Here is a 25,327-nt window from a genome sequence, read left to right as displayed (position 1 = left end):
AATTAAACTTGTCAGTAAAATACCTAGTTTCATACTGTACATAATTTTTATGTATATTTCTGTTTCAGTCGTATATTGCTTTTTATGAACAAATAAAACCAGAATGAATGTTAACCAGGTTCATATTCTACATAATATTATCACATACCTTTGCCAATTTCGTAACTATGTAAATATGGTATTGCATGGCCATGCATATATTTTAACATGACATCATTTAAGTTATACAATCATAGTGTAAAGACACGCTAAATTTTACTGTAACACTATTGGCACATCCATGAAAAATTATTCTTTTGCATACTTTTTTTAACAATCTTTATTTCGGGTATGTATGATGGCTGATTTGTGCCATTCGTGTTATCGCCCCGCGATCCCGTTGAAAATTGACAAGTTCAAATGGTGGGGCCACGGAGCGAAACCGCACTTATTAGCGGGGCAAAGTTTAATAGATAAAACTTAGCAAGGGCGCATAGCGCCATTTGAGAAATAAAACACGCTTATTAGCGGGGGCACATGAATGGCACATAGGTATGTGATAAAAAGAATATTATATTTATGAAGGTTTATTACTGAATTTATTGAACTCGTTGAATAAGATAATATTTTTCTTCCCAAAGACTCACATAATATAATTTCATTTAACTCATTCAATAAATTCAGTATTGAACCATTACACATTCAATATCATCTATTGATGATCTATTGATGATACTAGAACTAATTTTCTGATTACAGGCAATGAGTCAGACAACAAACATAATCACACAAGAATGTTTCCCCAAAGAAGAACTTAACAGCAAGAAAAGACCTGATACTGTAAGTGTTATCATAATTTAAAACCCCTGATAAAGCATGTAAAATGCTAACAATACCCTTTGCAATTGATTGTTCTTTTTTAACCAGGAATGTCAAATTCTTTCATGGTTAAAGAAGCTATTCAGCTAGTATTTGGAAGGTTGGTGGTTCTATCCTTTGGTGCCTGCCCAATACCTGAATTAATGCCATGACTTTGTAGTACCATCACTGATTGCTCTTATTGTATGAGGAAGCAAAATTATTTCATGGTTAAAGGTGCTTTCCAACTAGCATATGGCCGGTTGGGGTTTTATCCTTGGGTGCCTGCCCTTACCTGAAATAATGTAGTACCATCTAAAGTGTTCTTCGAGTGTATAAAGTTTCTATATGATATTAAAAGGGCAAGAGTCCTGTGAAGCCAAGTGGTTGCTGACTTAAAACCACTTGTTCCTCATAAGTAAAGGTTTGTATCCTGCTCAAGTGTGAAAGCTATCCAACTAGCATACTAGAAGGAATTATGAATGAGTTTTTTACTGTTAATTTTTCTTGATTTTATAGGCAGCTACACAGTTTAAGAACAGTCTGGGCCAGTTGATGGAGATTTTGATAACTAAGGAACCATCTTATGTAAGATGTATTAAGCCAAATGACTACAAACGTGCAGGCCAGTTTGAAGAAAAAATAGTGAGCCATCAGGTGAAATACCTCGGTCTAATGGAGAATTTGAGGGTACGCAGAGCTGGTTTTGCTTACAGAAGGCCTTATGAAGTGTTCCTGAAAAGGTATGTATTATGAAATTTTAATGTGAAAGAATAATTTAGTCATTTGTACTTATTTAACCTGGTTTCGCAATGGAAAACTCTGGTAAATAGATTGGCGAATGTGGATGAGCAGACATCTCGTGTGATACCTTCTGTGTGCAACTCCAACCTTTCTTAGGTGATTTTAACCAAAACTCATCAAATACTTTAGAGCATATATCATTGAAGTTTGTGATTCTACCAATTCTGGTAGAATTATGCCCCTTATATACAAATGTAGATGAAAAATGCTGATCTGTCAGCAACTCCTCAATTTCACAAAGGATTTGAACTTTAACATAAATATCAACATATTAAAGGTGTTTTGTGTTTGAATCATATTTGAGGGAAAATGATGTTTGTTTTAATGTGTGTTTTTTGTTGTTGTTTTTTGTTGTTGTTGTTTTTCTCCCAAAATGTCACCTACATGTACATTTTCCCAGTTTAAGTCTGAGGCCTTTTACCAAAATAGTTTTAGAAGACCCAGGATTGAAATCTGAATCAGATGTGATAATTTTATTTTTGTTAATATTTCAAGTAGATATAACTGTGTGCATTATTCTAAAATGAGATGAGTTAATTACCAAATTGTGATAATTTTATTTTTGTTAATATTTCAAGTAGATATAACTGTGCCATTATTCAAAATGTGATAAGCTACTTAACTTTGTAATTTCAGGTACAAAAGTTTGTGTCCAGCTACATGGCCTAACTATCCAGGTGATGCCAAGGTTGGTGTTCAAACTCTTGTCTCCTACCTACAGTACGAGGACAATGACTACAGGATGGGGAAGTAAGAATCTTAAAATTTCAGCTAATTTTGTTTTATGGTAATTGGTAACTGACAAACTTATATGTTAGATTATTTAAAAAACAACACTGTCAGGGATGATACGGTAAAGGGCTATAATGATTACTGAGGCAATAATAACTTATTTGAAGGAAATGGTAACTTTTAGGTATATGTGTCTTACCTTTCAACTCAGGAATGTTGGTTTGAGTTTCTTACTGAAAGGTAAATTACCAACTTAAAGGAAGTTAAATTATGATAGAACAAAAAAAGTTTATATTTTGAACAACATGTTGTAGGCCAAGAAAGTGTATGAAGATGATAAAAATAATAATCATAAAAAATTTCTTTTTCTTGTTTACAGAACAAAATTGTTTATACGATTTCCACGAGTGTTGTTTGCAACAGAAGATGCATTCCAGCACAGAAAACATGAGCTAGGTATGACAAAAGCTTTTGTATTGATCACTGTGAGCAACTTCATCTATATAAGAAAATAAGAAAATTTCAGCATACAGTTTAATTAAAGGTCACCAAACCAAGATTAGTTTATTAAATAATTATACAATTTTAAACTTCACATTTTATTAAAGTGTAATTTTCAATTTTATAAACGATCAAATTTTTGACACTGCCTTTTTAGCTCACCTTGCACAAAGTGCAGGTGAGCTTTTAGGATGGCCAACCAAATGGCGTCCGTCGTCAGTCGTCCGTCCACATTTTAAATATTCTAAGGACATCTTCTATGATACCGCAAGGCCAATGTTTATGAAACTTGGCAGGAATACTCTTTGTATGAAGCTCTATCAAGATTGTTCAAAGAATTCCATTTCATGCAGAACTCTGGTTGCCATGGCAACCGAAAGAAAAATCTTTAAATATCTTCTTTTAAAGAACAGTAAGAGCTAGAGCTTAGATATTTGGCATGAAACATCTTCTAATGAGTGTCTACCAAGTTTGTTCAAATAAAAGCCCTAGGGTCAAAATTGGCCCCGCCCCAGGGGGTCATTGATTTTCCCTATATGCATATAGTAAAAACTTAAAAAAATCTTCTTTTAAAGAACCCAAAGAGCTAGAGCTAAGATATTTGGCATGAAACATCTTCTAGTGAGTGTCTACCAAGTTTGTTCAAATAAAAGCCCTGGGGTCAAAATTGGCCCCGGCCCAGGGGGTCATTGATTTTCCCTATATGCATATAGTAAAAACTTAAAAAGTCTTCTTTTAAAGAACTGTAAAAGCTAGAGCTTAGATATTTGGCATGAAACATCTTCTAGTGAATGTCTACCAAGTTTGTTCAAATAAAAGCCCTGGGGTCAAAATCGGGCCCGCCCCAGGGGGTCATTGATTTTCCCTATATGCATATAGTAAAAACTTAAAAAATCTTTTAAAGAACCCAATGAGCTAGAGCTAAGATATTTAGCATGCAACATCTTCTAATGAGTGTCTACCAAGTTTGTTCAAATAAAAGCCCTGAGGTCAAAATTGGCCCTGCCCCAGGGGGTCATAGATTTTCCCTATATGCATATAGTAAAAACTTAAAAAATCTTCTTTAAAGAACCCAAAGAGCTAGAGCTAAGATATTTAGCATGAAACATCTTCTAATGAGTGTCTACCAAGTTTGTTCAAATAAAAGCCCTGGGGTCAAAATTGGCCTCGCCCCAGGGGGTCATTGATTTTCCCTTTATGCATATAGTAAAAACTTAAAAAATCTTCTTTTAAAGAACCATAAGAGCTAGAGCTTAGATATTTGGCATGAAACATCTTCTAGTGAATGTCTACCAAGTTTGTTCAAATAAAAGCCCTGGGGTTAAAATTGGCCCCGTCCCAGGGGGTCATAGATTTTCCCTTTATGCATATAGTAAAAACTTAAAAAATCTTCTTTTAAAGAACCCAAAGAGCTAGAGCTAAGATATTTAGCATGCAACATCTTCTAATGAGTGTCTACCAAGTTTGTTCAAATAAAAGCCCTGGGGTCAAAATTGGCCCCGCCCCAGGGGGTCATTGATTTTCCCTATATGCATATAGTAAAAACTTAAAAAATCTTCTTTTAAAGAACTCAAAGAGCTAGAGCTAAGATATTTAGCATGAAACATGTTCTAATGGGTGTCTACCAAGTATGTTCAAATAAAAGCCCTGGGGTCAAAACCGGCCCCGCCCTGGGGGTCATTGATTTTCCTTATATGTGTATAGCAAAAACTTAAAAATCTTCTTTGAAAAAACCCAAATAGCTTGAGTTTAGATATTATACATGAACCATCTTTAAGTAAATATCTACAAAGTTTGTTCAAATAAAAGCCCGGGGGTGAAAACTGGCCCTGCCCCAGGGGTGTCATTGTTTTTAACTATATGTGTATAGTAAAAACTTAAAAAATCTTCTTTAAAAAAACCCAATGAGCTAGAACTTAGATGTTTAGCATGAAACATCTTCTTATGGGTGTCTACCAAGTCTGTTCAAATAAAAGCCCTTGGGTAAAAATTGGCTGGGGGGGGGGGCTATATACAGGTGAGCGACCTCAGGGCCATCATGGCCCTCTTGTTTCAACTTCATCCTCATAAAAACCAAAAAACTCACAAAGTTATAAACATTTCTCAGTCAGTGGAAGATAACAGTCACCTTAGTGCAGTAGCAGGTTAACTCCTTATATAATTTAATAAGAGTTAAAATGTTACTGCACTTGGTGACAGTAAATAGATTTTAAACTAAATCCTCAGTTATTAAAGTACTGACCTGTTAACATTTGCTTTCTTTTACTAATTTGGGAACAAAATGAGTGGTGTAAATTATGTATCTGTTTTTATGACTGGCTATCTTTTCATACATGTAACATGTTACATTTCAGCTACCCAGGTTCAAGCCAAGTACAGATGTTACCATCAAAGGAAAGTCTATCTCAAGATGAGAATATCAGGTATAGTTGTCTCCCTTTACTTCTTATACCTCATTTGTAAAACAGTTACATCTGTAAAATATCTTAGTTGATAAAGCATTACTAGGCACCTACTTAGAACCCATGTAAATTACTACCTGTTAGAATCCAATCTGTTGTAAATTGTAAGAAAGGATATCCCAATAAGCTATACTTTGTTTCTTTCTTATCTAAAGTAATTTGTTAACTCCTGAATCATTGTGAGCCACCTTTACCGAATTTTTAGACAATAAAATGACTTTCCATTATATTTTAAATGATAGTAATATTGGCTGTAAGGAAGTGAAAAAAACAAGTTTGTACATGTATTATTCTATTGTTGCTTTATCCATTTATTGTATCAAGTAGATGGGTACAGGGTATTAAATTAAGTCCCCACCAGAATACACTTAACTTTGTGGCTAATCATTTATTTCTTTTACAAGTACATGTAATTATGTTAATTGCTCTCTTTCGCTGTAGGTATGAAAACAGTATAGTTATAAGTTGTGAGAAAAGTGCATTTTGATTTTCTTCAAATTTTTTATTTATCTTGGACACATCCTTAAGATTATGGACATTGTGCAGTAAGTTTGCTAGTCCAAATGATTTGATGCATATTTTAGTTGTGCACCAGTTTGTTTATGTATGCGAGACATATTTCATGTTCAGTTTAAAGGTTAAAGTTAATTTAGGGTTTGATGCAAACTTGTTACCAGCTTGCATTTGGATAGTACCAGCATTTTATCTGTATGCACCCCCACATGAATTGGTAATGGACTTTGTAAGAGCCAAACAAACCATAGTCACTTCATGCATTGACAATATACAATTTAGTTTCATTCAACCAAATCAGATTGTCTAATTTCAGAATTAAGTTTTTTGGCATTATTTTTATTTCAGCCATCATTGTACAATGTCACTGGAGAAGATTTCTGGCCAAGAAGTTGTTGGAGAGGAGAAGATGGGCAGCCCAAGTTGTACGCAAGTAAGTTTATAACTTCATCATTATAACCATGTTATCCAGAACTCAGCAAATGTGGGCTTTTCCCAGCTAATCTGACTGTAGGTACAAACAAACTTTTACTGTTAAAGCTTCACGGTGCACTACCTGTCACAATAGATTTATCAACCTCTTGGGCTTATTTTTGAAGCATTTACTGTAAAAAAAATTTGTACCTATTACCTATTTGTATGGATTAGCTAGGAAAAACCCGGATATTCATAATTCTGGAGTAAGTCTTTTGCTAAACTTTCCACACTGTCTTGTGTTCCAATCTCTGAAATGTTGAGAAACTGTTCAGCTGTGTAATATGACGTCATTTAATTTACAAAATTTTGTCCAGTCCACCTATGACTGAAATTGTGCATGGATGATCTTCATTCAGTTGTAAAGCTAGACTTTAATAATACATTATCTTTGACTTCTGTTTAAACACAAACATCCCTACCACTCACACTCGTATATGGAAAATTAGTTATATTTTTATTTCATAAATTTACAAAAGATGCTCTCTTTTAAGACCACTGACGGGACTGATTCAAAGTTGTCTCAATAAGGAACTGGTCTTAATAGTGAATAAGTAATATATTTTTTTTTTAATTTGAATTTTTTTTTTTAAAAATTGAATAATATTTTTAAAAAAATGGAATAATATTTTTAAAACATTGACTAAAGCTATAAATTATTTCACATTTCAGGTTTGTGAAGGGATTCAAGTATCGTAATGAGCCAGAATGTGATGAGAACAGAGAGTTTGTGAAGTTCACCAAGATGAACTATCTCAAACGCCTGGCAAAATCTGCACCTAGAACAGTGCTCGATAAATCCTGGTTACCGGCACCAAAACTGCTGCATGAGGTATACTTAACCCTAAAACTTATCCTTCTGACACCACCAGTATAAATCCAGGTCAGACCGCATATCTGTGCAGTCTGACCAGGCTCTATACTGTTGGCTAACTTTAAATATTCATCTTGATATCCCCAAAGATTGATAATGGACTATTTCAAAAATATTGAAGCTGGTCAAGTCCATTTTAGAAATTCAGCTGGTTAATGATTAAAGGGACTCCACTGAGGTTTTTGACAAGATTGAGCTGAAAATATTTTTCTGACATTTGTATACCAATAAATGTAGGTCTGGACCAGAAACTTTTGTGCAAATTTTCAAGTCATTCCCTCATCTCAATTTTTCTTTGATAATTGTGCAAAATGAAAAGCATTGCAACGCTTCTCACTTACTATGAATCACACAAAAAATTGATTTCCAATTTAATTCTAAGTATATATTTTGTTATCCTTTTCAAATTTTCCCATGTTCTGAGTTTCATTATAAATGTACTTTTAAGATTTTCAAGTTTAATGTTTTAAGGCTTTTGCACCTCAGTAGAGTTCCTTTAAAAACAAAACCTTACATGTTTCAGACAGTGAGGTTGTTGAAAAAGAGAGCTCTAGTTGTTGCTTTTCCTTTGAAGATACATGTATATGACTTTTGAAACACAGACCTAAAAAGTAAATTAAAAAAAAAATTGCTAAAATTTCACAATCTTGTTGCATTTTGATGAACATAAGATCCTGGTCCTGAATCCTTTGTTAACCCAGAGCAAGATGAAAATCAAAAAGCATATGATACTAAAAATATTTAAAACAATTTAAATAATGATAATAAAAATATTTTAAGGAATTTAACTATTCAAGAACTTTTTTTAAACAAACAAAAAAGAAAATCAACATTATTCATGTTTTGGCATGTTTAGACTCATTTTCAAAAAACTTACAAGGTAATGCTTCTTACTTTTGATATGCCTGAAAAAAATTTCGGGCATATTATGTTATACCCCCTGGCGTCCGTTAGCAATTTGGTTTCCGGAGCATAACTTAAGTTCCATTTGGCCCACAATATTCAAACTTCATAGGATGATTGTCCATATTTGGTAGAAGATCCTTTTGATTTTGGGGTCACAAGGTCAAAGGTCAAGGTCACTATGACCTTAAAACTGAAAATGGTTTCAGGAGCATAACTTAAGTTCCATTTGGCCCACAGTGTTCAAACTTCATAGAATGATTGTCCGTATTGGGTAGAAGACCCCTATTGATTTTGGGGTCAAAGGTCAAGGTCATTATTACTTTAAAACTGAAAACAGTTTTTGGAGCATAACTTAAGTTCCATTTGGCCCACAGTATTCAAACTTCATAGGATGATTGTCCATATTGGGTAGAACACCCCTATCGATTTTGGGGTCACAAGGTCAAAGTTCAAGGTCACTATAACCTTAAAATTGAAAAAAGTTCCCGGATTATAACTTAAGTTCTATTTTGCCCACAATATTCAAACTTCATTGGAGGATATGTATTTGAAGGAGGTAATACTTTATTTCATTCCCATGTCTAACAAATGCTTTATCCTTACTTAAAAAAAAACACTTTCGGACATATAATGCTCCGCCTAGCGGTGCTCTTGTTATTACTTTATATTTACTAGTTTCTATGGTCTGTTAAGTTAATATGAACTAGATATTTTGTATGAAAACATGCTTGAAATTGAAATGCTTGATGAAATGATTTTACACAATAAGATGTATTTCACATTGTAGACCTCTGACTTGCTGAAAACATTGTGTATGAGAAATCTTGTATTGAGCTATGTGAAGAAAATCTCGCCATCCATGAAAATACAGGTAAATTATATTCTTCTATAGTTTGTACAAATATGATTTATTTTCTTTCTGTGTTTATAGTGATTGTATATTTCCTATTAGGTTTAGTTGATGGGTTTCATGGTTTACACCCATTTCTATCATCAGCTTTTGGATTACACCCATTGCTATTACGGGTTTCTTAGTTTACACCCATCATTGGTTTCTATGATGCCCATTGCTATTATGGGTTTCTTGGATTACTACCATTGCCATCATGGGTATCTTAAATTATACCATTGTTATCATGGGTTTCTTGGTTTACCATCCATTATGGGTTTCTTGGATTACGCCCAGTGCTATTATGGGTTTCTTGGATTACACCTATTGTTTTGAAAGGTTTCTTGGATTATGACTATTGCTAATTTGGGTTTATTGGAATACACCCATTGTTTTGAAAGGTTTCTTGGATTACACCCTTTGCTGTTATGGTTTTCTTGGATTACACCCATTGTTTTGAAAGGTTTTTTGGTTTGCAAACATTGCAAAAATTGGTTACTTGGTTAAGACTTCTTGCTGCCATTGGCTGCTTGGTTAAAATCTATTATTATGACAATCTCCAATTTATAACAGCAAAAAATGTCTATTTCTTAGAGATGGTATCAAAATATTTATCATGCATATAGATGCAGGCTCTTGCTAATCAAATGATGAGTGTGAACATCAGTTTTACAAATTTAAGACAAATGTTTTCCAGTGCCGACTTCTGAATAAATTTAGAAAACTATGAATTTCAAAGACTTCAGGAAAATTAGTGTTATGAGTTTGTAAATATTACTACACAAGTTTGTATATATAACTACACAAGTTTTTATATAATTATTACAACATGATATATTTTTACAGATGCAGCAGAAAGTGGTAGCAGAAAGACTATTTAAAGACAAGAAAGATTCATATAAACACAGCATCAAAGATCATTTCGTGGACAGCAGATTAGGTATGTGGTGGAACACAAAAACAAAACAATCTTCAATGCAAAAATTGTCCTTGCATTTTGATCCGCAGTCCGGTACTTAATACAAGTCACATATCAGCCGCGTCACGACAAAACCAACATAATGGGTTTGCGACTAGCATGGATCCAGACCAGCCTCTGCATCCGCGCAGTCTGATCAGGATCCATGCTGTTCGCTTACAAACTCTTTAACAAGTAGAGAAACTGATATAGCGAACAGCATAGATCCTGATCAGACTGCGCGGATGCGAAGGCTGGTCTGGATCCATGCTGGTCGCAAACGCATTATGTTGGTTTTGTCATGACACGGCTCAAATTTGTTTTAACATTATGTTACACCAGTGTTCTCAAATTTATTTTTGTTGTTGTTTGCAATAGATTTGTAATGTTATATAATCATAAATGATTTTTAAATTCTCTTTCTATTTCAGCTGCTCATCATGAAAGCCACAAAAATTCCCTGCTGTCCTCGCTTAAACAGTCAAATGAAAATATAAAGGTAATATCTTGTAATAGTAATACTTTTAAGAATGCTTTACCAAAAATTTATCTGCCTTTCACCACTAGTATCATACATGCGGGAAACTCACACTTTCTGCAGCCATATTTTCAAAGGTTTTTCTTAAAATAAGGGGTATTTTCACAAATTATAGAAATCTCCCTCTTTTTGATATCAGAAATTCCTTCTTTGTTTATTAAAAAATTCTAAATTCTCCCTCTTTTTAAAGAAAAATCTCCCACTTGATCATCGAAAAAAGTTCACATGTATGCAGTATTAAGCCAGGCAAGCTTACACATCTTAGCAGTCTGACAAGACTATATTGGCAGCATGCCATTTTCAAATTTTTGTTTTTATATCCCCGAAAATGATAATGAACAGTGCCAAAAAAAAAAAAAGACGGACAATTCCATTTAATAAATACAGCATTGTAAGGGCTATATTGTGTTAACGATAATTGTATATCTTTTCAAAATTTAGTAGACATAATCATTTCAATGTTTGGAATAAACAAAGCTATTCCATGGTTAAGTGGTTGTGACCGAAAATCGCATGCCCATAACCACTATAGGTTTAAAGCCATTCCTTGCTTAGGTCTTATATTATCACAGCTAGTGATCAAAGTACAGTATTTTATTAATTTTTCTGTAATGTTTTTTTCAGTACTGCACATATGTGACCAAGTACGATCGTCATGGTTATAAGAGCAGGAAGCGTGTGTTATTCTTGACTGATTCCACGTTATTTGTTGTAGAGGAGAAGGATTTCAAAATTAAAGATAGAGTACCATTCTCTTTAATTAATGGTAAGTTATTTTTAATATTCAAATTTTAAGTCCTATCTTTCAAGCATCATTCTAGTGCAAATTAATAGAGTTTTGTTTAAAATATTTTAGCAATTGTTGTTAGGATAGCAAGAAATCACACAAGGGGTTGGTTCCAGGAAATGGACTCGAAAGTGATTAATATAAGTTGCAAGAACTTGTTTCACAATCAAGCTTAAATAAATATGTTCAGAGATCACACATTTTATGGCAAGATTTTCAGTCAGATATTAAAAATACGTTATATACAAGGGATGGCCTTTGTAGACAGATTTCATTTCCAAGATAAGTCATTCCTTTTACTGTATATTAAAGTGGAACTCCAACACACCCAGTGGTTATAATTGTGTACTAAGATCCCTTCATAGCTTTCACCTGTGATTCATATCTACATGTACCTACAAACTTGAATTCTTAAATGCAAGGAAGCAGATTAACTAGCTATCAGGAATTAGGCGGTACATCTCTGACGCCTCTTTTGTTACCTTAGTACAGTAACAGGTTAACTCCCATTGAAGTTTTATAGGAATTAAGCTGTTATTGCACTAAGGTCAAATAATTCACAGAGGGTTACACAAGGTCTTCTACCATCAGTTACTGTAGAACTAAAAAGTTCCGGTATGATGTTTATAATGTCTTAACACCCAAATATTTTTATTCATCAAGTTTCAATAAAACACTTTGAAGACATATTTTTTAAGAAATGGGTCTATTTTCAGGTATACAGACGAGTTCATTAATGGATGGTATATTTGTGATTGTGATAGGAAATGTGGAAGAGAATGGATCCAAAGTAAGTGAAATATATTTATAATTATCAGCTAGTTGGAAGTCATAATGCATCTTAATTGTATGAATTTACATTTGTCTCTCTTGATCCTAATATTTTGTATTCTTAGTTACTGAGGGGCTAATTTTTATCATCTAAAATACAAGAATTGTTCTAGAATCCAGCTTGATTGTTCTACTTCGATGATGGTTTTTGCTGAAGTTAATACACAATGGTTTACCTGAGGTCTGGAAAGTTGACATATGACCCTTACATTGGGGGGGGGGGGGGTGACTTTAATAAACTTTCACTAATCAGAGGACAGATTAAATGACAATGCAGAATGATGTGATTATATACTGCAAAATCATTATTATTCGTGAGGCACTTATTTCTGTTGTTTTTGTAGATAGTTCAACCTTTTTTGACAGAACCACAAAATTTTATACCCACTAAATTGTGTGAATTTGCAGCACTTATACTTTTTGTGCAAAAAATGTGTACTTTGAATAAAAATAAAGAAGGGAGTATGATATTTGTCAGTCAATGTAATAGTAGACAATTATTGAATGAATTATATCAAATATTTTTGCCTTTTTACACAGTATAAGAAGGTATGTTTTCCATATTGCATATAATGTGTGGTAGAGAGCTTATTTGTTTTTAGATGTGTGAAGTTTACTATTGTATATTTATTAAAACTTAGATTCAGACAAAACATTGTTCTCTGTCTTTCTCAGCTTATACTCTAACCTTGCTAAATTTGAATAATGGACTTGACCTGCTTTAAATCTGGAACAGTCCATTGAAGATATCTCAGGAGGGGTAGAGATATATTTATCCTTGATCTACCTAAATATGTATAATGGACAAGTCCTGCTTTGAATCTGGAATAGACCATTGTTACATTGAGGGATATTGATATCAAAGTTCTATATCTACGCGAATAGAGTCTGATCGCACTGCAAAAATGTGCTGTCTAGCCAGGGCTTAAACTGTTGGCATATCTATACAAAAATTATTATGTTATCACAATTACAGCTGCATGCCTCCAGTTGAGCCAAAATACTTCAAGAAAATCAACCTTCAGAAAAATGTGTTAAGATTTAAAGTAAAAATAATACATGCAGCTTTAACATTTAGCACGTAAATCCTTAATCAGCTGAACGTGGTAAATGGACTTTTCCAGCTTTCATTTTTTGGCTCAGTCCATTATCAATTTTGGGTATATCAAGATGAAAATTTGAAAAAGATTGGCCAGTAGGATAGAGCCTGGTCAGATTGGACAGAAGTTTAAGCTGGTCTGTCTCTATACTGGTGGCAATTTCTGGTTCAAGCAGGTCAAGGGTTGATATTAATTATTATTTGTATACAATGTCGTTGCTTTGTGATCTCAAAAGCCGGAATGTTGTTTCTCCCTTAAGTGTTCTAACCTGTTAATCGTATTTTTTCATGTAGGAAGCATTGAAACAGCTTGAACGGGTAAACTATAATGTATAGAATATAATTTTATATAATTTTAATTATAAACGAAACCTTTTAAGTTATATATGTTTATATTTATGATTTCTATCCTTATTTATAATATTTCACTACCAGAACTTCTTCCTTTGGACGGCAGCAAATTGGTATTTTTACTGAAATTTCTTTCTTTGGACAGCCATATTCTTTTTGTTCAATATGTATGATTCTTCTGTTTATGTTACCCTTTTGTATTTCTTAGTTCCCTTTTAATGGTATTATAATTTCATCATGATATTTTTCTTTTACCACTGCATATATTTATGTTTGATCTTTGTTTAAGAAATTTTTAACTTAGTTTTCTGTTGTTTTTGTAAAATTAGTGTACAATGTCATGTAGTTAAATCTTATTTTTATCATGTTTCAAAATATTTTGGATTATTTAATGATTAACTTGAAGAATTAATAAGTAGCTGACAACACATTGTCAATAGTTAACCCTTAGAATTGCTGAATTTCCTGAATTAAGACTCTTCCATAAAAAATTTGAAACAAGTGCATTACTGAGTAAGCTTACATTGTAACATTATAGTCTGGTAAACTGTTGGCTCATGATTTGAATTTATCAGCGTTTTAAGGGTTTAATGATAATTTAAGTGGGGGGGGGGGGGGGGGGGATTTTATTTTTTAATTTATTTAGATGTTGTTTTTGGCTTTGTTTTTTTTAACCATGTTAAATTGCTTGATTGTGAGCTTGAAGATTATTTTAAGAAAATGTATCAATTTTCACAAATGAGCTGTATATGATTAAAGTTTGATTTAACCCTTTCCCCCATGAGCATATTGTGAAAAATGGCCGTTTTCACTGAAAAGCCTCCTGTTACAAGTTCAAACTGCTATGAAACTATGAAAAATGCTTCAATACTAATCAAACTTGGCACAAATGTTGACTGGACCATTGCCTTTGTAACAACATGCTCAGTCTTAAATTTCCTGTTACCATGGCAACGAGGGGACATCTCAAAATTGCCAAAAATCACTATTTTGCCTCGATTTTTTCCATCAAAATTTATTTCAAAGTGCTGCAACTTCTCAAGGGATTGAGATAGAGTCAAAGGCTTTTCAGCGTTGGTTACACGTTACATTATGATCGACCTGGGGTCATTTTTAGCCTCTCACAAGTCCAAAATTTTCTTGGCGATGAGGGGGACTCCGCCCACCTTCAAACCCCCCTTACAGAAGGGGGCACATCCCCCTTCTGGCAACCCCCTGATGTATCTTTTGGATGGGTGGCGGCGCCGAAAAAGTGCTCATTTTTTTAAGCGACATTTCTCAAACGAAAACATGTGTTTGGGGCCCAATTACGACATTTTTTCACTATTTGAGGCCTAAAAAAGGGGGGGGGGGGTCGAAAGTGCGTTGTTTCGCGTATATATGTGGTAAAGGGTTAAGTATGTAAGGAATGTTGATAGAATTATCATTTAATAACAAGTGTAATAATTTTACAAAGTGACACCATTTGTGCTAAATGAACATAACCTAAAAGCCTGCTTATATGTTTGTCTTACACTATAGGGTCCTGATTGAAAAAACTATTTCTTTTTATTGTAAACATATTACAATTATTATTGTTGATAGAATATTATATCCTTACAGGTGTATAAGATCTACTAATTTATTCAACTGGTTGAATAAAAGAATATGATGCGAGTCTGTTAAAATTTTGTTCAACTCGTTCAATATATTGATAATTCAGTATTTAACCTATACTCATTCAATATCCTCTTAATCTATATATTTAACAATTGTTTAATCTGGGGTCGACAATCGTCTAATCTTTGGTCGACAATAATTTTATCTGGGGTTGCCAACCATCCAACCCCAGGTCGCCAATTGCCAAATCTGGGATTGACAATCATTCCATCTGCAGATTCTAATTTTGTATTATATTTTATTCTTACAGGGTGACCTGATACTACAGAGTGATCATATTATAGAAACATTGACTAAACTAGTTATGATATCAGACAAGGAGAATGTTCTCAAAATATCAACCAACAATGTGTGAGTATACAGTATTAAAAAGTGCCACTGTAACTGGTGAAATGCATATATACACTGCCGCCCTGTTATAATGCTAACCTCAGTATTACGCTCATAAACCTTAGCTCCCAAAAGAAAAGAAAAAGTGTTTTTTTGGGCGTTTTTCATGAAATAAATCACATACATGTACGAGGGGTTATCCAAAAATTCGTGGACTTTCTTTGTTGCGCAAAATATATTTGAGATATTAATTTGAAATGTTTATACTGCTTAGAAGAATAAATAACAAATACACTCGGAAAAATTCATGTTAGTAGCTTCTTATATTACAACAATAATTAATTTTACATAAACACATGTCGGCAACAGCGGCGCACTCCAAAAAGTTATTGACGTCAACGTCATAATATTAATGTACAACTTGTGCTTCAACGTTAAGCCGTCAATGACAGTTACTGCTTCTCAAAGTAATGTCCATCACTTAATTTCTTATGCCACTTTAACATTAATGATCGTGACATTTTATTTTCACTGTTAGTCTGCTGATTTTTATCAAGTGTTTTTGTACGTGTCATTCCCAAATTACAACACAAATTTATGATTGTTTTATGGTTGCACAATTTTCTAATTACCGTGGGCCCGTCATTTTCCTGTTGTAAACAATAATGGCGTCTGATGTTTCTAGCGATTTGGACAAAATAAACGGAAATGACGTCAATTACTTTAAAGAATTACTTAAATGACATCATAGAAGAAACATGCGATGTTCAGCGGATTTTCTACGTTTAATTTTGAGTTTTTTAGCAAGAAATATACAATGACTTACTGCACTTTTCTACCGTGCGCTGGGTGCTGTGTATGTGCTTATTGAAAAGCAATATTAATTCATTTTTCATTGACACAATTAACTGTTTCTTTCAAAATGTGTTGATAATATTCTACAATGTATGCTGATAAAATTTCATTACAATACACGTTGACCTTCAAGAGATATTTAAAAAGTCCACGAATTTTTGGATAACCCCTCCTACATGCAAGTTATTACTTCAATCTTTTTACTTTTCTTAAAACCTAAGTACAATTTGTCACAAGTTTAATTTTCTTGATATATTTTGGCTTACCTTGAGGGATGCTGCTTTAAAATCGAAATTAATAATAAATTTGTGGTCGTTTCTGGAGGGAGCTTAAGCAAACGGCATCTCTGTTATTAAGCGCACATGGATTTTATATGAATACAAATTAAAAAATTTCCTGATTTTCATTTGGTAATTTTAAATGGTTTAATGACGCCAATGGGCCACCCGCTTCATTTCCCAAAATTTGAAAACATTATCAGTTTAAGTTCTTCTTGCTATTTTATATCAAGATACAAAAAATATTAATTTGATTGTAAACAACAGTTAATTACTGATTGACTGATCTTGTTTTGTTTGTTTGTTTATTGTTGTTGTTATTGCCTTATTGTAAATTTCTAATTATATTTATATCATATGATTGTTCTTTACAGCATAAACCATGATCTTGCCAGTGGTAAACAAGGAAGCATAGAGTTCACCAAGGGAGACAACTATAATGTTAAGAAAGGAAAAGGGGGACAACTCATAGTCGTAGGTATAATTTGCACCTTGTTCAAGTTACGATGCACTTTGCACCTAACATGCACACGCAAGTATTGTCACTTAATACAGACTAACACTGTATAACATGACCTTCTTATAACAGTTCTGGTGAATACCCCTGATTTTACTTTTGAAATACCTTACACTAAAACTATCATAATTTTGTAAAAGTGTGAAATACGTTTTTGCAGAACATCCCTTCATTATACCCCCACAAACGAAGTTTAGGGGGGGTATATAGGAGTCAGCTTGTCGGTCGGTTGGTCGGTCGGTCCGTCCACTTAATGGTTTCCGGACGATAACTAGAGTTTGGAATGAGGTATTGTAATCAAACTTGGTATATAGCAACCTTATGTGGAAACTCCGGTTGGTATTGCATTTGGACCCCCTGGGGTCAAGGTCAAGGTCACCGTTACTAAAAATAGAAAAATGGTTTCCGGACAATAACTAGAGTAAGGAATGAGATATTGTTATCAAATTTTGCGTATAGCAAGCTCATATGAAGACCTGGGTTGGTATTGCATTTGGGCCCCCTGGGGTCAAGGTCAAGGTCATTGTTACTAAAAATAGAAAAACGGTTTCCGGACAATAACTTCACTTAGGAATGAGATATTGTTATCAAACTTGGTGTAAAGCAAGCTTATATGAAGACCTGGGTTGGTATTGCATTTGGGCCCCCTGGGGTCAAGGTCAAGGTCACCGTTACTAAAAATAGAAAAATGGTTTCCGGACAATAACTAGAGTTTGGAATGAGATATTGTTATCAAACTTGGTGTATAGCAAGCTTATATGACGACCTGGGTTGGTATTGCATTTGGGCCCCCTGGGGTCAAGGTCACCGTTATTATGAATAGAAAAATGGTTTCTGGACAATAACTAGAGGTAGGATTGAGATATTGTTATCAAACTTGGTGTATAGCAAGCTTACATGAAGACCTGGGTTGGTATTGCATTTGGACCCCCTGGGATCAAGGTCAAGGTCACTGTTACTAAAATAGAAAAATGGTTTCCGGACAATAACTAGAGTTAGGAATGACATATTGTTATCAAACTTGGTTTATAACAAGCTTATATGAAGACCTGGGGTGGTATTGCATTTGGGCCCCCTGGGGTCAAGGTCAAGGTCACCGTTACTTAAAATAGAAAAATGGTTTCCGGACAATAACTAGAGGTAGGATTGAGATATTGTTATCAAACTTGGTGTATAGCAAGCTTATATGAAGACCTGGGTTGGTATTGCATTTGGACCCCCTGGGGTCAAGGTCACGGTCACCATTACTAAAAATAGAAAAATGGTTTCCGGACAATAACTAGAGTTTGGAATGAGATATCATTATCAAACTTGGTGTATAGCAAGCTTATATGAAGACCTTAGTTGGTATTGCATTTGGGCCCCCTGGGGTCAAGGTCAAGGTCACCGTTACTTAAAATAGAAAAATGGTTTCCGGACAATAACTAGAGGTAGGATTGAGATATTGTTATCAAACTTGGTGTATAGCAAGCTTATATGAAGACCTGGGTTGGTATTGCATTTGGACCCCCTGGGGTCAAGGTCACGGTCACCGTTACTAAAAATAGAAAAATGGTTTTTCGGACAATAACTAGAGTTAGGAATGACATATTGTTATCAAACTTGGCGTATAGCAAGCTGATATGAAGACCTGGGTTGGTATTTCATTTGGCCCCCTGGGGTCAAGGTCACTGTAACAGTGTTACTAAAAATAGAAAAACGGTTTCCGGACAATAACTAGAGTTAGAAATGAGATATTGTAATCAAACTTTGTGAAAAGCAAGCTTATTTGGAGACCCCAGTTGGGATTACAATTAATTGAAATATTTCTTTGTACACAGTTGATAGTTTGTGTTCAAATTTTTCTTCAGACTCCTTATTTTTCAAAAAGTCAAAGTATTAATCACCTCCAGTGATAGGTCTAGTTCGTTTTTTTCAAGAGTAAACAAAACATATTGAATGAAATGAAGATCAGTATTATTCAATAAATATTATGTAGGCTCCTTAATAAATATTGAGCTTTCCTTCTTAGTTAATCCCCCTCATGGCTTTTTGTTTGAGGTTTGGGTTTGAATTCAAATTATTGTAGCAACTTTGTTGATCTACCAAGATTGGTGGTTCTACCAAGGTGCCATTTAGGTCATTAAAAAGATTTTCTCCATGTGGTTTAGTGGATTAGGTGGCTGACTTCAAACCACTTGCACCTCACCTGTTTTGAATTCAAAACCCATGAGAGACTTTTGGATCTTTCAGATATATCTATCCAGCTATCTTTCAGAATGTCAGTGGTTTTATTTGTTTGAACTTTCTCCCTAGAAGAATTAGAAAGTCACTATTTGACTTTTACAGTGTTTGGCTGCACTAGAAAACCAAAACAAAAACAACCTTTCATCTCAATATTCTTGCTTAGCAATCAAATTAGAAGGCAAGAGGTGCATAATTGTTAGTGACTGCCTGTTAATCCAAGTCCAAGGATTGTGGGTTTTTACCCCATTTGGGTTTGAGCCCGTTAAGGCTTTAAACCCATTTGTAGATGTGACCATATGTTCCCCATAATTATGTTCCTCATATTGCACCTGCCTTGGTTACTTGCAGACTTCAGATGTACTAGATCCAGTGGTTCAAAAAAGCAATATCATTTGGCTAAATTAAAGAAAAAATGTTTTAAAGGAACTCCACTGAGGGAATTTTTCACTACTTAAATAATTATCCTGGATAATCGCGAGAGCGAATGATTTAAAATTTTGCGCACAAGATACTGATCTAGACCTACATCAAACTGAGCATAAATCTCGAAAAATTATTTCCAGTCTCGTCATGTCAAAAAACCTCAGTGGAGTCCCTTTAAACTTAAAATTAATGTATAATTGAATTTTCAGTTTACCATAACTTATAACCATGCATGCATGTTTACAATATTAACTTTTATATTTAATTTAAAATTTATTGCCTCTGAATTCATATTTAAAATTAAAAAAAAAAAAAAATATGTATAGAATATTGATACATTTTACTTTAGAATGCTATGAACTAATTTACTATACTCTTAGTCATCAAATCTTTAAACAACACTAGAGCCAATGTGAGGATAGTTAAACATTACTTGATTGTTATTTATAGTCCATATACATTTATATGAGAAGATGTATTTTATTTTTGATGATGTAACAATAGCAGTCAAGATTCAATAAAAAAAAAGAAGAACAAGTAGTCTTCTTAGCCATTCATTACCTTAATGACATTGTTAATTGACCTTGTTTTGTTTTGATTTTGGGAAGTACAATAACCTTCTGGCAGCAAAAGATTCTTTACCCATGTAAGCGGTGCAGACCAAGATCGGTGCCATCGGATCATGGTCTGCACTGTTCAATATTCAGTCAGTACTTATTTTGAAATTTTCCATGGTTTTGTCCTGATTGAAAGATGGACAAGTCCATTTTAGATATTTAGCACGGTTACAGGTAGGAAGGGTGAAAACCATTGAGTTTTGTCATCGTTACATTTCAATATCAAATACTGGTAATCTCATTGCCAAATATAAAATAAAGAGTCTTAGTCAATTTTTTACAGAAATCTAGCTGGCTGGGCTTTGTATTATTGAAAAGTTCTGTTGAATAAAATCTCTCCTTATAAAAGTTGACTTTACATGCAATATTCAAGAAATAACATAATTATGTATGTATACCCTTTTGTTTAATTTCAGATGGTTCCAAGTCTGGCTTAAATGGTTCTGATCTTCATCTAGGTGCTCCCAGAACCAGCTAGTCTTTTGACCTTGACATTGGTCTAGGAACTATGAGCTGATCTCCACAGAAACAAAAGATCTACTACAAGACATTCATATTGCTGCAGCTTGCATAAGTTTACTTGTTTTTTTGTTGTTTTTTTTTTCAGGGGAAAGATCTCACTATTTTTTATAATAGCTGATTATGAGCTAGTTTTTAATTAAAAAAGAAAGAAAGACTAACTTCATCTGATTTAAAAGACAGAGACCAAATTTTGTTACTTTCAAAAGAAGCCAATCTAAAATATAGTCTGAATTTGTTGTAAGCAACTATATAACGTCTGTCACCTGAGATAACATATCTCAGATATACGATTGGTTAGAAACAGCCACAGAATGTTCACTGACCAATGAAAATCCTGAGATTTCAGACAGCAACTCAGAATAAAAATGTTTTATAACCTCGAGGCCTCGTTTTTTAATTGTAATTTCATTGCACATAAAGAAATAGATTTTAACTTTGTTAGTGTCATGAATAATGGCTCAATCAAAACTTAGTGTAGGAAAAGTTAGATCAGAAATGTAAAATGAATAATGCAAATACATTATTCAGTTGGGAAAGATAATTTATTACCTTTCTACCTCAAACTTTTTATAATGTCTACTAAATACAATGTTTGATAATTTGGAGCAATGTATGCAGCCTCACAGCTTTCTCTGACTAGCAAACTGTGCCTTGTGTTTTGCTGTTTTTGTTTTTTGTGTATTTTTTTGATCTTAAAGTTCTAACAATTTAAAAGGACATACATTTTCTTTTACTTTATGGTTAATTTATAAAAAAAAAACCTTATTATATCATAATACATGTATTTTCCTTGTAAAAGTACATCTTTCTTTTTATACAGGGTCTGATATTGTGTTTATAATTTGATTTTGGCTTGATATTGGATTATTGGATTTTTATTGTCCTGATGTTGAGTATTGATTTAAAATTTGATCTGAATAAGCCTGGTGCTTGATCTGTTATTGTTAAGTTTAGGGGTCATCATTTATCTCATCATGGAGTTAAATTGGCCTAATGTTGGTTTTGTATTGGTCTCGTATTAGATATATCTAATAATGGCTTTGTATTGGCCTTATTTTAGATATGTATTGGTCTAATTTTGGCTCTGTATTGGCATGATTTTAGATATGTATTGGTCTAATTTTGGCCCTGTATTGGTCCAATATTAGATATATATTGGTCTAATATTGACTCTGTATAAGTCAGAAATTAGATATATATCGGTCTGGCATTGGCTTTGTATTGGCCTGATATTTGTATTAGATCTGGTTTAACTTATTACTGTGTTTAAAATGCCATATGACATCAGTTATAAAAGCTGCAGATCAAAATTGCCATGTGTTCATTTTGTCTCCACTATTTACATATAACAATGTAGTTAATTACAATGTAGTTAATTATACACATACATGTTTACTTCATAATTATAATGTATTGCTAGTCAGTTGTTTAAAGAATGATTTATTTTGTAGGAGAATGGCAATTTGTGTAGAAGTAGAATGACTTATGTATATATATATGTGTTAGGGAAAATTTTCACATATATTTTGTATAGGGACCATATCATAAAAACTATATACAAATGTGTGATTATCAAACTATGACATTTTAGGCTTGAACATCTCTTGAAATACCATAGATGTTTTTAGCCTTAACTATTATGTTAAATTTGTTTTGTAGACCTGTCCAGCTTTGAGACTGTCTATTGGTTATTGCCAAAATGCAAATTGTTAATTATTAAGCAGTCAATACTATGACTATTGTAACTTTGTCAAACTGCACACACATGGAGGCTGTACTTGTTATAATTAATTATGCTGTTAAAGGAAGATCATTGTCACTACTCACATATACAGAGTTATTAATTTTATAGTATGATTTTTCTGTTATCCAAGCTAGTCAACCAAAACACAATGTGCCATATGTATGTGGTATACTTTGTATACTGTAAGTCATATTGTTCACTTTTAGTGGCAAACACTATGAATGAAGTTATTGGTGGTGATATTTTAAGAATTTCAAAAGTATAGTTTCATACAGGGTTGAATTTTTTTTGGCGTCATTAAATAACATTGATCCACACTCATTCTTTGTTACTATTTATAGATTTTGTTGTAACTTGTGCTGCAACACTTGCCCTGCTAATTTGACTAAACATCTGGGCTTGTCATGCTTGTGATTTAGAACAGTCAGTTAAAGGAATTACAATATTGAAATATCAGGAGTTGAACCGCCTGATGTCTGGAGACTGGTTAGAGACTACATGGATGTACAGGGCAAGCCTGATCTTTCAGTATTCTTAATGCAGATGCTCAAACCTATTTCATCAAGTTCCATGAAATTTACAAATAATAAGGCACACAACTTCTGCAAAATGTAATGTAATTTATATTGTTTCTTTTTTCTTTCTTTATTTTTCTATGAATTTATCTGTGGTAAGAGTTTATACTGTTAAATATTCATTGATTGAATTATAATATTATATTTATTGTTATATTGTTGTACATGTAAATGTCTTTCATTATTTCTTGCTATATAAATTGTGTAATATATAAATTTTACATTATCATGTATATATGTATTCAACAGCCTTATTTTCTTTTATTGTTGATGTGCCTTGAAAAAAGTTTTTTTGTTTTCTTTTTGCCATATATTATGCACAAGTCAATTGTTATCCTAGATCCCGATCCCCTGTGACACGGAGGGGGTGGGGGATGAGTTGAGTACAGTGTTTATCTTCTCCATGTTCCTGCACTGCTGGAAAAACACATTTTGTTAAAAAATTTGGTGCAAGAGTAGTGGGGATATTTTCAACTCAGTGTGGGAGATTTTATGGCCTGATTTGCAGAGTGGGACCTTATACAGGTTTGGTTAACCGAAAATAAAAAGGGTAACAAACCCCAACACACACCAGTTATCCTGCTGTTAAAAAAATAATTGCACTTACAATAATAGCTGTATTAATTTTAGAAACCACTCTGGAAACAAATGATAATTAACTATCTATTTCACAATAGACAGTTAATTAACTGTATTGTAACTTTGTAAGGTATTTGGGTATTGATTTAAAATTCCATGGCTTCATTTTTTTACATGACATCGGACAATGTGCATGAATTCTACAGATTTAATTTTCATTATGTTGAGTTTTTGACCGAGAAGAAAATGATCAAGGTTTATAGATCTGTACCAGATTTTTTTTTCTGTTTTTGTTGTTTGTTTTGTACATGCGAGTGTATGTAGTCATTACTGTATAGATATATTCAACTACATGTATTCCATGTATTGTTTTTTGTGTTGTTTTTTTTGTGTGACTTTCTGTTAAAATGATATTATTTTCCTAATTGTTTAACATAAAATATGAAATTTTGATCTTTTTATGTCTGTTGTGTTGAAAAAGATCAGAATTTTATATTTTAAATTTACCAACTGATTTATATAAAACATTTGAACAGTTGTAATATTATAACACTATGTTACACTCATAGCTTTGTATTGGTTGGTTTCAGGAATGGATTTAAGAGTGTGACCATGCACAAGCTTATATCATCCTACATGATTAAACTTGAATAAATTCTAAATTGAAAGATTTGGAGAAGGGGACAACACATCAAAACACAGGAGGCTGGTTATAACTATCGGTTTCTAGTGCTATATGTACCCTTCTTCAGGTTATTGATAAATTCTGTATAAACTAAACTCAAAAAGTCATTTATCCCTTCATTTCATATATCTTTGTAAGATATGTCAGGGGAGACAATTAAGTCAATTTTTGTGAACCTATAAAATCAACAAAAATTTTGTTGTGATTGTACTTGTGTGTAATATAGTGATTGTTTGTAAAATATGTATCAAGTGCAATTTCCAAATAAAAAGCTTTATTTCATTGCAAAATGTATTATGTGTTGTTTTGTTTCCCTATACAATATTATTGTGATGACCCAGTATTATAGATGTTCATAGGATTATTTCTTTATAATCATGTTAAAATCTCGCAGACAAATTTTGAGAAAGGAGGCTTTTTAATTTATACAAATCAAGGGTTGACTGAAAACTGCAGTAACATTATGAAATAAGTATAGGACTTGCAACAGTTGTGGGATCAACCCTGAAAATAGGGTAAAGGATTCCAAGGAAAAGAAACTAGACTTTTATGAATAAATGGTTGAAATGGCATCTTGTCTGTTAAGATCAATATCTATAATAAGAAATGGTTAGTTTGTCATGAAACTTGGCTTCTATGTGCAAACAAGTTGGATCAGCCCTAAAATAAGTCAAATCAGCCCTGTTTACAAATGTACATGAATAAGGATTTGAGAATGGATATTAATGTCTGCTCAATCTGATTCCTAAATAATGCATGCA

At 33.1% G+C, this 25,327-nt stretch overlaps 1 protein-coding gene across 8 annotated transcripts in view; it reads left to right on the top strand.

Moving 5' to 3' along the window:
• The window catches only part of LOC132736399 (unconventional myosin-Ic-like), a 61,572-nt gene extending 36,712 nt beyond the window's left edge, over positions 1 to 24,860 (top strand). For 5 of the 8 annotated variants that reach the window (XM_060723556.1, XM_060723536.1, XM_060723543.1 and 2 more), the window contains exons 15-30: positions 739 to 819; positions 1,357 to 1,580; positions 2,278 to 2,391; positions 2,753 to 2,829; positions 5,229 to 5,297; positions 6,198 to 6,282; positions 6,996 to 7,155; positions 8,891 to 8,974; positions 9,839 to 9,932; positions 10,382 to 10,449; positions 11,113 to 11,254; positions 11,992 to 12,065; positions 13,500 to 13,523; positions 15,466 to 15,566; positions 17,053 to 17,156; positions 20,878 to 24,860. In XM_060723556.1, coding sequence (XP_060579539.1) covers positions 739 to 819; positions 1,357 to 1,580; positions 2,278 to 2,391; positions 2,753 to 2,829; positions 5,229 to 5,297; positions 6,198 to 6,282; positions 6,996 to 7,155; positions 8,891 to 8,974; positions 9,839 to 9,932; positions 10,382 to 10,449; positions 11,113 to 11,254; positions 11,992 to 12,065; positions 13,500 to 13,523; positions 15,466 to 15,566; positions 17,053 to 17,156; positions 20,878 to 20,939 — 1,563 coding nt within the window. In that variant the 3' untranslated portion in view covers positions 20,940 to 24,860. Of the gene's footprint in view, positions 1 to 738; positions 820 to 1,356; positions 1,581 to 2,277; positions 2,392 to 2,752; positions 2,830 to 5,228; positions 5,298 to 6,197; positions 6,283 to 6,995; positions 7,156 to 8,890; positions 8,975 to 9,838; positions 9,933 to 10,381; positions 10,450 to 11,112; positions 11,255 to 11,991; positions 12,066 to 12,646; positions 12,871 to 13,499; positions 13,524 to 15,465; positions 15,567 to 17,052; positions 17,157 to 20,877 lie in introns of those variants that run through there. The other 3 variants (XM_060723570.1, XM_060723564.1, XM_060723580.1) reach the window with 3 other exon arrangements.
• Positions 24,861 to 25,327: the final 467 nt, after the last annotated feature.

This window comes from Ruditapes philippinarum, unplaced genomic scaffold (genome assembly GCF_026571515.1).
Source record: "Ruditapes philippinarum isolate M1 unplaced genomic scaffold, ASM2657151v2 ctg1013_1_1_1_1, whole genome shotgun sequence".
Taxonomy (NCBI): Eukaryota; Metazoa; Mollusca; class Bivalvia; order Venerida; family Veneridae; genus Ruditapes; species Ruditapes philippinarum.
Note: the sequence above shows the minus strand (reverse complement) of the source record. Positions and strands in the feature narration are given on the sequence as shown.